At 40.1% G+C, this 14156-nt stretch overlaps 2 protein-coding genes across 2 annotated transcripts in view; one reads left to right on the top strand and one right to left on the bottom strand.

Annotated features, from left to right (window-relative positions):
- The window catches only part of LOC134649610 (thioredoxin domain-containing protein), a 270242-nt gene that overhangs the window by 141320 nt on the left and 114766 nt on the right, over window positions 1-14156 (top strand). The window lies entirely within an intron of this gene.
- LOC134649442 (arylsulfatase B-like) lies at window positions 538-13403 on the bottom strand. Its single transcript, XM_063504194.1, has 7 exons — window positions 13254-13403; window positions 12199-12358; window positions 4580-4806; window positions 3273-3378; window positions 2476-2628; window positions 880-1548; window positions 538-785 (listed from the first exon to the last, which is right to left on the bottom strand). Exons 1-7 carry the CDS (start codon window positions 13368-13370, stop codon window positions 574-576), a joined length of 1644 nt encoding a protein of 547 aa, XP_063360264.1. The 5' UTR covers window positions 13371-13403; the 3' UTR covers window positions 538-573.

The raw sequence follows: 14156 nt of genomic DNA on the forward strand, positions 1-14156 counted from the left end.
GTCGGGCTCGGCTAGTATTCGGAAGCTTTTTCTTAAGCACCAATAGGAGCGCTCCACAATACTTTGTATCGCGGCCAATTAGAGGCACCTAAATTTAAACCACCTTTTGTACTCATCAAATATTGCAAATCACTCTCTCATCAGCCTTCATACAATAACTGCACCACTTCTACATTTAACCGTTTTGGCAAGAACCCTTGTAACCAGTATCTTTGGAAGATTATATTATATCAGTTCACTAAGAATTCAAGCTTTTGAAATTGAGCTCCTGACCTGCACGGCGGCTACAACCGTGTTAAATATTTTGGAAAGTAGTACACAGTAGCAGTACCTGTCAATACAGGCCCTCACGAGGGTCACGAAGATAAATCTGAAACTGCCGCAGGGTTAATGAAGTGTAATAGATACAATTATTCAAACCTAACAACAAACGCGACACAATAATTCAAACAAACCGTTTCTACATAAAGTTTCATTCGATGACTCACATGTGTCGTAATAACTAGGTTAGGTACTAATGATCCTCATTGACATACACATAGTTAGACCACTTCCAATAATTGTGACGAGATGTTATTTAATATGATCTGCCCACGTCGACCAGGCGTAGTTAAACTGACTCGGGTGAGACCTGGGGTCTCGCACCATTGGCACGATCCTAGGTATTGTTCTATTCTTCTCAGTTTCCAATCTCTGAAGCAGTTGCTGCACAATGTCTGGATATAGTTTTGAAATGTCCTTCGTTTCGCAAGGATCTTCAATTAAATTGTAGAGACAGACGGTTCCTGAAGGAAAAAGAAAGGAAATCGAATATGAATATATATGGTAATTTTAGTTCAAAACCAATTACTTATAGTTATTAATTAAATATATACCTACCATTTTCAGGGTAACATAATGACACGTCTCGTTCATCTGTACTTTTTAAGCAATCGACTTTATATCTTTTCTTTATTTCATCATCTGCCATGTTCACTTCTAGACCATTATTTTGAAGAACGGAATACACAATGCTCTTCTTTATAGCATCGACGTATGAGGGAGGGCTTCCAATAATCCCCCTAAGATCGTGGCCCTGATAATTACTGTATTCTTTTATCACACTCCCTGTAATTAATTTGTACTCTCCCGATATAATCATATAGAAACCATGGTAGTCATCGATTTCAAATATTTCGTTTCGCTTGGATGACGTATTTGTAATTATGTTGTCCCATTGATTAAACCCGTCTATACCTGGCGGAGGGTCGGCACCCACCGCGTGGAGCAAAGTCGGGAGCCAGTCCGAAATATGCATATACCCATTCCAAGCCCGGCTCACGGGATTTAAATTTGCCTTCCACAAAAGTCCGGTTACCCTCACGGCGCCTTCGAATGGAGACATTTTAATCCCTCTCAACGGCCAATTAGATCCATAATTCAGGGAGGACCCCGACGTCATGCCACCGTTGTCCGATGTGAACACTATGATAGTGTTGTTCAATATCCCTTTATCGGAAAGTGATTTTACTATATCGCCCACGCTGTCATCTAGTTTTTTGACCATGGCTGGAACAAAACATTATTTATCACTATCAGTACATTAAGTAGATACACGTTGATATGAAATGATCTAGTTTAGATAACGAATGATCTAGTTTAGGTACAGTCGACTACAAAGAGATGTATCCACTTTTTCACCTTACAGCATTGTAATAAAGTGAAAAAGTGGATACATCTCTTTGTAGTCGACTGTACGAAATAGATTACTTTTATTCTATAGTTCGACACGCATAAGTACATTTAGTTATTAGAACATTCAATTTGACTGTTTGCTTTACTGTGTAGTCTATTTTATTGAGTGTCAATTCCGAATAACCGAGTATGCCAAAATATGTAATACCTAACAGAAACAGATATTAAAACATCCGTTTTCTTAACTGTCGAAATTTAGAGATAATAAACTATTTTTTTATATTATAAATAGGCTTACTCATGGCCACAGACTAGCCGAGGCGAAGACGTGGCCTACGATGGAGCGAGCCTGCCCAGAAGGTGCCTGTTCACCTTATATTTTGACGATAATTTCTTAAAATCTAATAAGGGATATGTAAGTTCGCCTTTGTACTAATGATGAGTGTTTTTTACTATTTTATGTTTCTTTTCTGTACAATAGAGTGTTTTACTACTAGGTACTATGTACTTAAAATCTATGGACACAAATTGCACCGCATACATACCTATAATAGTAGATTTTGCATGATTGAATTTGTATAAGAAATTTTCAGGTATTAGGTAATTATCATTCCCGGTTAATACCCCTGTTCACGCGTCTTCAGCCCGGTTGACGGTACTCTCTTAAAGTCACCTGCTAGTATTTAAAGTCACCTTCTACTATTTAAAGTCACTTGCTAGTATTTAATTAAAGTCACCTGCTAGTATTTAAAATCACCTGCTAGTATTTAAAGTCACTTGCTAGTATTTAATTAAAGTCACCAGCTAGTATGCGCCGCTGCTGTGACTCGACGTGGCGCATGCGGCGCACCTCGTCCGGCGGCGCCTGGAGGATGGCGCCATCATTGCCGCCGTGGGGTGCGTTGTGCGCCACCATCAGGAACAGCGGCGACGACGGGTCGTGAGCTTCGATTACTGCAGCATACAATCGTTTTGAGGGTTATTCTCTGTCGTTATCATCCCAAATGATGACGATGAACTTTATGTAAACTATCCCTACGCGTTACAGCCGTGTTATTATTCAAAGGCTTCCTTAATTAGTGTAACGATATATTTAGGAAACAAATATACTACTAAAATATTCAAGCAATAAACAAAGTGATAACACTAGAATAATTTGGATATTATCTCTTAACCCTTTGTTATTAATGTAGGTCATAAACAACATAACTTATGAACTTTTCAATTTTTTCCCTAACCAGAACCATAATGAAAGGAGTCAAAGAGGCTTCCGCTGTCATAATTTGTGTGATTTGAACACAGATTTAGTGGATTTGAAGGATTAATGAAGTACAGATGTAGCGCATAATTATTTTCCATCGTATGTTCACGGAAACTTACGAACATGTCTTGCTATTTCAGTCAGTCTCGGTACAAAAAGTCCTGGCATTTACTGAACTAGGATGAAAAATACGAACCTTTCCCAAAAAATACGATGGAAAACAATTATGCACTACATCCTGTACATAGTTCGCGTCGAAACAAAAACAATTCCACGCGTAACAAGATGTCCGTCCAATTTCTAATTACCTACTCCAAGCTACATAATCTGAGCTTACTTGACGTAGCCTCCCGGCTGTACAGGTCGGTGACATAGCCCGTGGAGTCCCACGCGGGAGTCTCGTTCCTGTACAAGTCGTAGCCGGACACGGTCCCAGAGCTCCACTGTAACATCAATCAACAAGACACTTGTACGTAACGATTCTTCTTTCTCTCACTAGCCATAAAATAGGGAAAAACCGGTGAAAAAACTGATATACAGAAACTATTTTAACATTTCTAAGGACATTTAAGAATAAAAATAAGAATAGTTTGGAGCTTACTACTTAAAGTAAAAGTAAAAAATATTTATTAACCAAGAAGAATTGTTTAAATACAGTATGCAGATTATCGACGACTTCCACACTAGGCTAAGCCTGTGTCGTGAAAGTGATCTACATGCGTAAATTAACCAAGTAAGTAACAGCGGCTTGAAAAATCCGATACATATAGGTAGTGCACTTATAGTTTGGTGACTATATTTTAATAAACAAAGTTATAAACAGGTATACAAAACCGGGAGTTATGTTTATTAGTTCTCTTCGTCATATTCTGGAGTTGCGTGGGAGATTGGAATAATAGGTACTTGAACAAAGCCTGAATAATACTTGAACAAAGTTGTTACCTACAGTATTTACTTGTATAGGTTAGATTAGAAGTCATAGAGGCCTATTCGGATATTTATTTCGTGTTACGGATATGATGTGTCAGCTGGCAACAGTAACATTTCTTTAATTATAAAGTTCGAATCGCCCTCATAGTATCGACGTACATACAATGTTTCTTCAGTTTTCAATTCGAGACTCGCTCTGTTTACCCATTGTAGGTACTATATGTAGTTGCTATTATCGCTATAAACAGCCAGTACAAGAATTATTATTAGAGTCTGTGCGGAGAGAGAAGAGTCGTGGAATGTATTGGGCCCCATACATTCCACGATTCTTCTCTTTCCGCACCGACTCTATACCTTCCTAGACTAATTTCAGTTTTCATCGCGTGGGCATTGACAAAATCAATTAAAGAACTACAAACTGCAAACACATCAAATTTAAAACCAGTCTTACAAGGGTTTAAGTAGGTACCGTCAACCGGGACGAATAGTTATGGCTCGGGTAAATAGGGACAAAACTTTAAATGTGATTAGTAAAGTTAATTTCTTAAAAAAATACTTACACAAATGGTGTTATTTGATTGAAAATAATAGTACATTTTGTATGATACAATTTTTGAAGGTTAAGAAATTGTCAGGTAAATCAAATTTTAAGTTAGACGACTTACTTTAGTTTAGTCAATAAAGAAGTAAAGGTTACATATCTGGAATAGTTACCGACTCCTCAATCGTGTACTCATAGTAATCAATATATCCGCCTCGGTGCCCGAAGTGTGTGTCGAAGCCACGCGCCGTGGGCAGAACCGCCGACCGGGACAAACCCACATGCCACTTTCCCACCAAATGCGTCGAATAACCCAACTCCTTCAGATGTTGTGGTAAAATCTTCTCGTTTAGCGGCAGAAATCTGTCCTCACTCTGGACGAGAGGATAACCTTGCATGCCTGTAATGTAGGTACATTAACGACATAATAAGGAAAATTTGAAATTTGTACATTAAATTTAAAGTGGACGCAATAACGCTGTTTCTTAATATTTAATACAGAGGTAATTGACATTGAAGTGGAGGTAAGTATTCCGTCGTGGAGCCTGAATAATGTTTTTCATTTTTCATTTATGAGCCCGCAACTTTCTCGAACGGTCCAGATAGCGTGGACGCGCCATTTGAATTATTAAAAAAAAATGTCTTTATAGTCTGGCCAACTTTGACAGTAGGAAAAGGTGCTTGTTAACGCTCCATCCATGTGTGCGTGCGCGAACACATACACGCTCCATCTACACGGTGCCGCGGCCGGCGACAGGCCGCCTTTCTCCAATCCGCTACGACGCCGACACCACGCATAGCTCGGTCGCGCGTCCATATATATTTGATTTTCAAAATCATGTAATTTAATCGCTCAGTATAATTAAACGTTGTAAAAATCCACATCGTGTCGACTACATCATTTCTCAAGAACCTGCGCCAACAGATTCGAGCCGGATGAGGCTTTGGAATCCACTATCTAAAGGAGGACAAAGGAATTCATCGGCGCGGTCGAACAAAGGAGTCGACATTTTGGATTTGGACACGTGGAGCTTCAACCAAATTCAAGAAGATTCAAGCAGTCTACACCTGAGTCTACAATATTCAAACGAGAATACACCAGGAAAAGGGTTTGCAGTTGCATTTGTGTAAGTTCGTTCCAATTATTTCGATTTAATTTCACTTCACTGTGCCTTTCATACAAAGTGCTGTGCTCTTTTCCATCGAAACCACTACCTAAAGGTTTCATTTCAATCTAAAATCCCAATTAGTGCTATAATTCCGTCTGTTGCCTATTATAACTAAATATTTTCCTTCTTTTAAAATCGAAAATTCACATCGATCTTTTTCATTGTTCAAATCGAAATCAAAGTAGCTTCTGTATCTTGTTTTCAGAGGTCTAGAAGATTGTGTTGCCTCCATTTGAGCCAATACAGAACAATAATTGAAATTTTAGCTAATTTTTATTCGAACATTCCAGAACCGGCGTGGGGTCAAAGTCCACTCTCGCCGGCCGCCTGCCTACGTGACCGCGCGCTGTCTCGAGTAACGGGACTTCGGGCGTGGATTGTGCGCACGTTTGCTTGACTATCCTTCTGCCTGCTTAATCACGCTTCGCATAAAATTTAAGTATATTTCCAATAGTTTTCACTCTTTTGCACAATAGTTGACTTCATTTACCGCGTGTTTAATCATTATTTTTCTTACAGCTGTAGGGCAGTTTGAGATTTATTTCGTTTTTATTCTCACGTACCATATAGCATTTTAACGCAAGCTTCAATAATAATTGCAATATATTTCGTTCGATTAATTAATTTTATCTTCCTTTAAACTTCACAATGGACAATTTAAAAACACTAAAGAAAAGCCGAGCCAGCTTCAAAGCAAAGCTGACTGTTTTCAAAGATTATTTAAATGCTTTGCTACCTAGCAGTGAGCTTAATAGCATACAAATGCATGAGCTTACTATGCGACATGCCAAAATGTCAGAAATGTATAACGATTTCGATTCCATACAAAACGATATAGAAAGCTTGACGGAAATTCCAGATGAGGAGTACGCAGAGCGGACTTCGTTCGAGGCCCGGTACTTCGGCGCCATGGCTGCTGCGCAAGACCTGCTCAGCAAACATGCCGCGCCCGCCGGACCTGCCTCTGCGGTGCACGACAGCGGATCGGTGGCGGGATCAGGTGATGCTGTATTCTCAAGTAAGCCAAATATTAAACTTCCAACAATTCATCTCCCGACTTTCTCTGGTCGATATCAGGATTGGCTAGAGTACCATGACACTTATAAATCACTAATACACGATAACACATCCATACCTAAAATCCATAAGTTCCACTATCTAAGGAACTCTTTAAAAGACAGTGCGTCGTTAATCATTAAATCACTAGAGTTTTCAACTGAGAATTATGATGTTGCTTGGGACTTGCTGTGCGAGCGTTTTAACAACGATCGCATTTTAGTAAATAATCATATTCATGCTTTGTTCAGTATAAAGCCAGTGTCTCAAGAGTCTTCCAAAGCCTTGCGTAACATGATAGACTGGGTAAATAAAAACTTGAGAGCCTTAAAAACATTAAAATTACCTACTGAACACTGGGATGTTTTAATTATCCATATGATGTCTAGTAAGCTTGATGCAGTCTCAATGCGCGATTGGGAAACCGAACGTAACAAAATTGTAGGTATTCCCACGTTTAGTGATTTCACAAATTTCTTGAAGGGTCGTGCGGACCTCCTTGAAACCATGGAAGAGGCTCAGACGCAATCAAAAGTTCCTCGTAGGTTCAGTGACGTCACGCACAACCGCCCAAGAACATTTGTCGTAAATGACTCATTTAAACAAAAACAACATAAATGCCCTGTATGCGCTAACTACCACACTATATACCAGTGCCCTAAATTCAAAGCTATGCCGATAGAATCTCGCATCGAAAAGATAAACCAGTTGAGTCTTTGTACTAATTGTCTTCGCGCAGGGCACGACGAACAACGCTGTCGACTTAGTTCATGTCGTTTGTGTACCAAACGTCACAACACTCTATTACACATTAACACTCAATCCACAGAACCACTGGCTAGCAAATCATCTAAAAGTGACTGTGTCTTACCATGCGTGCAGGACCAATCTAAACCTGTACAAGACAACATCACACTATCTTCCATACATTGCAGCCAAGCTCTTCTTTCCACTGCTATAATCAGTGTCCAAGACCAGTCTGGTCAAACACACAAGGTCCGTGTCATGTTAGACAACGGATCAACTATTTCGTTCATCACAGAATCTTTACAAAAACAATTAGGGATACCCAGTTATCCCGCATTTACCTCAGTTAACCTACTGGAGGACAAATCTACAAAAGTCACTAAAAAATGTGACGTCACTATATCGTCACTCTATGATCGCAATTATACAACCGATGTTGATTGCCATGTTTTGTCTCGGATCACCGATGTCATACCTACTAATCCAATTAATTGCAATGCTTTCGAAATTCCCTCTCACATCCACCTCGCGGACCCATCATTCTCGGAACCGTCAGAGGTGCAGATGCTGCTGAGCGCTGAAATATTTTGGGATGTACTTTGCCTAAATAAGATATCCCTAGGCAAGAATCTACCATTACTAGTTGAATCAAAGCTAGGGTGGCTAGTAGTCAAATTACCAAACTCAAACAAAACTAAACAAAATACAGTCCACTGCCATTTCTCTAACACAGAGCTAAATCACAAACTAAACAATTTTTTTGATAATGACGGTTTCTCTAACATTGAAAAGGTTTATAACAAATCTAAAGCTGATAGCGAGTGTGAACGAATCTTTACAAGTACTACCACGCGTCACTCGGATGGGAAATTCATTGTAACTGTACCACTTAAAGAGTCCCCCGAGGTGTTAGGTAACTCTAAAGAACAAGCTTTAACAAGATTTCATTCATTAGAGCGCAAATTTAAACGGGAACCGGAATTCAAAGAGCAATACACTAAATTTATGAACGAATATTTACAGTTAGGTCATATGTCAGAAAATATAGACTCTCAAAACGATACATTCTCTTATTTTCTTCCACATCATGGAATTTTACGCGAGGGGAGCCTCACAACAAAATTAAGATCTGTCTTTGATGGATCAGCCGTCACAAGCTCAGGAAAGTCATACAATGACATTCAACACATAGGCCCGGTTGTACAAGACGATTTATTGAGCATTCTCATACGATTCAGACAACATAGATTTGTTGCAACTTCCGATGTAGCTAAAATGTATAGACAGATTTATGTAAGAGATGATCAACGAAGTTTGCAGCAAATCCTATGGCGGTCTGATCCCACACAACCAATTAAACAGTACAAACTAAACACGGTTACATACGGCACGGCCTCAGCTCCCTGGTTAGCGACAAGAACACTAAAACAATTAGGTATCGATTGCAAGGACGAACTTGCACGCGAAACGATTTTGCATGACTTTTACGTTGATGATTACATCACTGGTCATGATGATGAACAAACACTCATATATACATGTCAAAATGTCATTAGCGAGCTAGAACCCGCTCATTTCCATTTACGAAAATGGCGGTCTAACAAACCGTCCATTCTAACTCAAATCATAAATGAAAACAATGATGATGATGATTTATTAAATCTTAACAATGATGAATATGCCAAAACTCTAGGCCTACTTTGGGCTTGTAAACGAGACACATTATTGTTTTCATTGCCACATACAATGCAAAACCCTAAAACAAAACGCACTATTTTGTCCACAATAGCACAAGTGTTTGACCCACTGGGCTTAATAAACCCTTGCATGTTACAGGCAAAACTCATACTCCAGGCTCTTTGGTCTCAAAACATTCCGTGGGACTCTCAGCTACCGGCCGAGGTTGAGTCACAATGGGACCAGTTTGTCAAATACTTGCCAGATATTTCTAAAATAGAAATTCCTCGCAGAGCATTATGCGACGATTTCATAACTGTTCAATTACATGCATTTAGTGATGCATCAATGAAAGCTTACGCTGCCTGCGTATACATACGCACAGTGTCTAAAAACGGTAACGTACATGTACATTTGCTTGTTGCAAAAAGCAAATTGGCCCCACTAAGGCAACGACTAACTATTCCAAAATTAGAATTATGCGGTAGTCTCCTAGCTACACAGCTAACGAAAAAGGTGGTAAATTCATTACGCCTAAAAATTGATTCGATATATTTCCACTGTGACTCAACCATTGTGCTCGGCTGGCTAAAAACTTGTAAAAAACAGCTTAAACAATTTGTCCATAACAGAGTCACTGAAATTACTAACGCCTTTGACCCATCAGCATGGCACTATGTCCCAACAGATATGAACCCTGCTGACATAGGGTCTAGAGGTCAAAATGCCTTACAGCTCAAAAATTCAACTTTGTGGTTCCAAGGCCCACATTTTTTACACCAAAAAGACATTCAATGGCCTTTGCAGCCTCAAAGTGTGGATGTTTCTGATTTGCCTGAAATTAAAACTCGTTGTCATTTTTCAGCAGCTGCAGATATACAGGAAAATGATTTCACTGAACGGTTCTCAAACTTTAGCAAAATGCAGCGCGTTGTAGCTTACATGTACAGATTTAAACACAATTGTCAAAATAAAAACAAACGAGTAGGTCCATTACGCATTTCAGAATTAAAATTAGCATTGATTTATTTATGTAAAAAGGTACAATCAGAAACATTCAACAAACAACTTTCATTCCTCATTAAGGGCACACTGACAACAAAGGATAAAATAATAAAATTAAATCCATTTATTGACCAGGACAACCTTATCAGAGTTGGAGGTCGTTTATCCAACTCAAACTACGATTACGATACTAAACATCCTATCTTGCTACATGCATCTCACCACATAACAAAAACATTGGTACAACATTACCATAAAATACTTTTACATGCAGGACCCCAATTGCTATTATCCATGTTACGCCATAAGTTCTGGATAATAAGCGGTCGCAACCTTTGTCGAAAGATAACACATGACTGTTTAACTTGTCTTCGTTTCTCAGGTCGTACTTACCAGCCTATCATGAGTTCACTTCCTGCACAGAGGTTGCACGCAGATCACCCTTTCACACACACTGCCACAGATTATGCTGGTCCTATCCTGATATTGAACAGAAAAGGTCGCGGCGCTCAACTAATGAAGGCATACATAGTTGTGTTTGTCTGTCTGGCAGTGAGAGCAGTACACCTCGAGCTCGTCACCGATCTGACGTCTCAAGGTTTCATTGCCGCTTTAAATCGATTTATTGCCCGCAGAGGTAAGCCGGCAATTTTATTTTCAGATAACGGTACTCAGTACGTAGGATCATGTAATGAACTAGCTAAATTTTTAAAAGAAACCAGTATTGACATAACGGCTTACTCTGCAGAAAACGAAATAAAATTCAAATTCGCCCCAGCCTACAGTCCAAATTTTAACGGTTTGGCAGAGGGATCGGTCAAGTCTGTAAAATATCACTTGAAACGCGTTCTATCTATGACAAATTTAGACTACGAACACATGAATTCGGTTTTGGTTCATATAGAGGGGATACTTAATTCTAGACCTCTCACTCCTCTTTCTTCTGATCCTTCAGATCTAGTTCCTTTATGTCCAGCACATTTTCTAATTGGGCGAACGATCACATTGCCACCTGCACCCCAGGTGGAAGAAACTCGACCACTTACGACGCTCTCCAAATACATGAGGGTGCAACAGCTCAAGGCTCATTTTTGGAAAAGATACTCAAAAGAATACATTTCAGAGCTCCAGTCCCGCAGCAAGTGGCGCACTCAGGGTGCGCATCCACAGCTGGGCGAGATGGTCGTCATCAAGGATGACCGCCTACCACCATACCGATGGCTGCTCGGACGAGTCACAGCCGTCCACCCGGGCAGCGACGGCGTCAACCGCGTCGCCGACGTCCTCACCACTACGGGGACCCTACGCAGAGCATACAATCGGCTCTGCCCACTTCCATCAACATTGGATCAGGCAGCTCCTGACCCAAGGGGGGCAGCCTGTTAACGCTCCATCCATGTGTGCGTGCGCGCACACATACACGCTCCATCTACACGGTGCCGCGGCCGGCGACAGGCCGCCATTCTCCAATCCGCTACGACGCCGACACCACGCATAGCTCGGTCGCGCGTCCATATATATTTGATTTTCAAAATCATGTAATTTAATCGCTCAGTATAATTAAACGTTGTAAAAATCCACATCGTGTCGACTACATCATTTCTCAAGAACCTGCGCCAACAGTGCTTAAGTCAACATTTGTTGTTCTCCCAACCCTTCACGCCTGCTTCTTTTTACTGACAAAGTCAGCTTCCCAAAGTTATACTATAATCTAGTAGTATTAATATAGTAACGTAGTTTTGACACAGCGCGGTTAGTCCGGCGGTTTCTCTCTCTGCGGCCCTGACCACCGGCAGCTTGGGCCGCCCCGCTGCTGCTGGTTAGGTTTTTCATAATGTTTTGTTTGGCCTTACCATATCTCGGGACAATGAGGTCCCGGACCTTTGGGAGGCATGCGTGGGGCCGAAGCCAACAGCGCAGAGGCCCTTTTAGACAATGAATTATTTATTTATTATTTATTTATAGTTATATTGAAACCTTTTTTCTTAGGTACTGCAGCATCGAGGGGACGGAACATTTTTTTTTATCTGGGAAAAAACAAAGGTGCTTTGCGTGATTTCTAGCACCTTATATATTTTTAGTACCTATCAAAACTTACAGATATTTCATATTTCATTTATAGTTTATTTATGACCCACCCAAAGTATATGCATGTTTTCCAGTAAGCAGTGCCGATCGCGAGGGCGTGCACAGGCAGTGCGAGTAGAAGCGCTGGAGCGCCACCCCGGAGCGCGCCAAGAGGTCGATGTTCGGCGTGTGCACCTGCTCCGAGCCGTGGAAACTCACGTCGTCCCAGCCCTGCACCGTGGTAACAATATACCTGCTGCACCTGGCCCCGTAGACAACATGCCAATCCCTAACGCTCCGTAGCGAACGAAACGCGACTGTCACTGTCACACTAATATGGAAGAGTGATATAGAGACAAAGCGATAGCGATTGTCACCTTGGCTAGGCCGCCTGGTCACTACAATGCAGACTTCATAGACACTGCATTATGAATGATCGAAGAAGTAAAGGACGGCTCACGCTAGAACGGAATCTGGGCCAATGAGTCCGACACTTCGCGCGTTTTCCATATAAAGCATCACGTGATCACGGATCACCCATCATAGAAAATGAAGTGTCGGACGCCTAGGCCCGAACCTGTACCGTACTAGTGTGAGTCATACTTGAAATGCTAGTCCGTAAACAGCACTGTTGAGTTGCTTTTCACACTGTTTTATACTATTTAACAGCCCATGTGCACCCCTAGTATCCAGAAGATAATTTAAAATACTTATGAGTATAAATGTGTTAAGTCGTAAAAGTGAATGTGGCCACCCTTAGTTGTTTAGTTGACAAAGCATAAAATAAACAAACTAAAACTATGTGACCAAGACTACAAGTTGGGGAATCAGTAGGACAACAATTGTAATATACTGATTTACCTATACATAAATTAATTGGTTTATTAGAAAACACTATACCCTCTATACCCCCCCATGAGACGGTCGGTGCAGTCCTAAATAAAATGTTAATAAACTTTTAGAATATCAAAGAAAACACGGCATCAAATAAATTCTAAATGTAAATATTTATAGGCTTATTTTAGACCTTAAGGCCTTTTCTTAGAAAAAGTTTCACTAATATAAAAGAAGGACTTATGACGTTATGAACTATTTATTATAAAATAACCAGCGATTATTTACTTACCAAATCATCTGCAAGTATATAAACAATATTCGGCTTTACATTACTTTGACCTCTTACCCCGAGAGTCATCACAATTATTACTATCACTACACATCTCGTTTGCAAGAACTCTGCCATTATTTTTAATTGATATTTTCAATAAATAATATATTTCTACATACAATAAACCTAGCTACATTGTCGCAGATCACAAGACTGAGAGAAGCCGACCGAGAGGCCAATTCAAATTATATTTTGACATCAATAATAATATTCACTTTGTAATCATTCCCTGTCATTCGCCCGTGCGTCTCGCTCGCGCTAATAGGTACGAGCGAAATGCACGCTTGAATGATAACTAAAATACATTATTTAAATATCTAAATATACGTTCGAATTGCCCCCCGATACCGTCCGTGTATCAAATGTGGAGATAAGTCCGGTCGGCGTAGTGATATTCGAGTTTCGAGTACGTAGCTTAAGGGTAACATTCCATTTCTGACCGCAGCTGCACTACTGGTACTGAACGCATCGCTGTTACTGTCAATTTCCATAGTAAAATTAACAGTAGTGCAGCTGCGGTTGGAAATGGATTGTCACTTTAAAACGAGTATGCATAATGTCATTATGTCATTCTCATGTTAATTTTCACTTGAGATTAGACTCTAATATAAATTATCCAAACACTTATTACTATTGATTTGTTTAATTACCTACTGAGCGCGTGCGATAGATATAGAAACTGGCGGGTCAATGAAATTACTCGTGCTAAGCGTCTCTTCTTTAGTACCTAACAATAGTTATTTGTACAACAAGAGATCAAAGTTTGATATTTCTTCGAGTGCTTATTTTGAGTCCCGTGCAAGCGAAAGATTCTATACTAGATTCACGAGCGTAGCGAGTGAATCTAATTTAGAATCTTGA

Source organism: Cydia amplana, chromosome 7, assembly GCF_948474715.1.
Source record: "Cydia amplana chromosome 7, ilCydAmpl1.1, whole genome shotgun sequence".
NCBI classification, from domain to species: domain Eukaryota; kingdom Metazoa; phylum Arthropoda; class Insecta; order Lepidoptera; family Tortricidae; genus Cydia; species Cydia amplana.

Bases quoted from the DNA above. Each gene is read 5' to 3' on its own strand.
- LOC134649442 (XM_063504194.1), bottom strand. From the start codon at position 13,370: ATGGCAGAGTTCTTGCAAACGAGATGTGTAGTGATAGTAATAATTGTG. The intron at 2,629-3,272 runs GTAAGCTCAGAT...TGTATGCTGCAG, and splicing joins CAGCCGGGAGGCTACGTCAA to TAATCGAAGCTCACGACCCG. The intron at 1,549-2,475 runs GTGACTTTAATT...GTTTTGTTCCAG, and splicing joins GCAGCGGCGCATACTAGCTG to CCATGGTCAAAAAACTAGAT.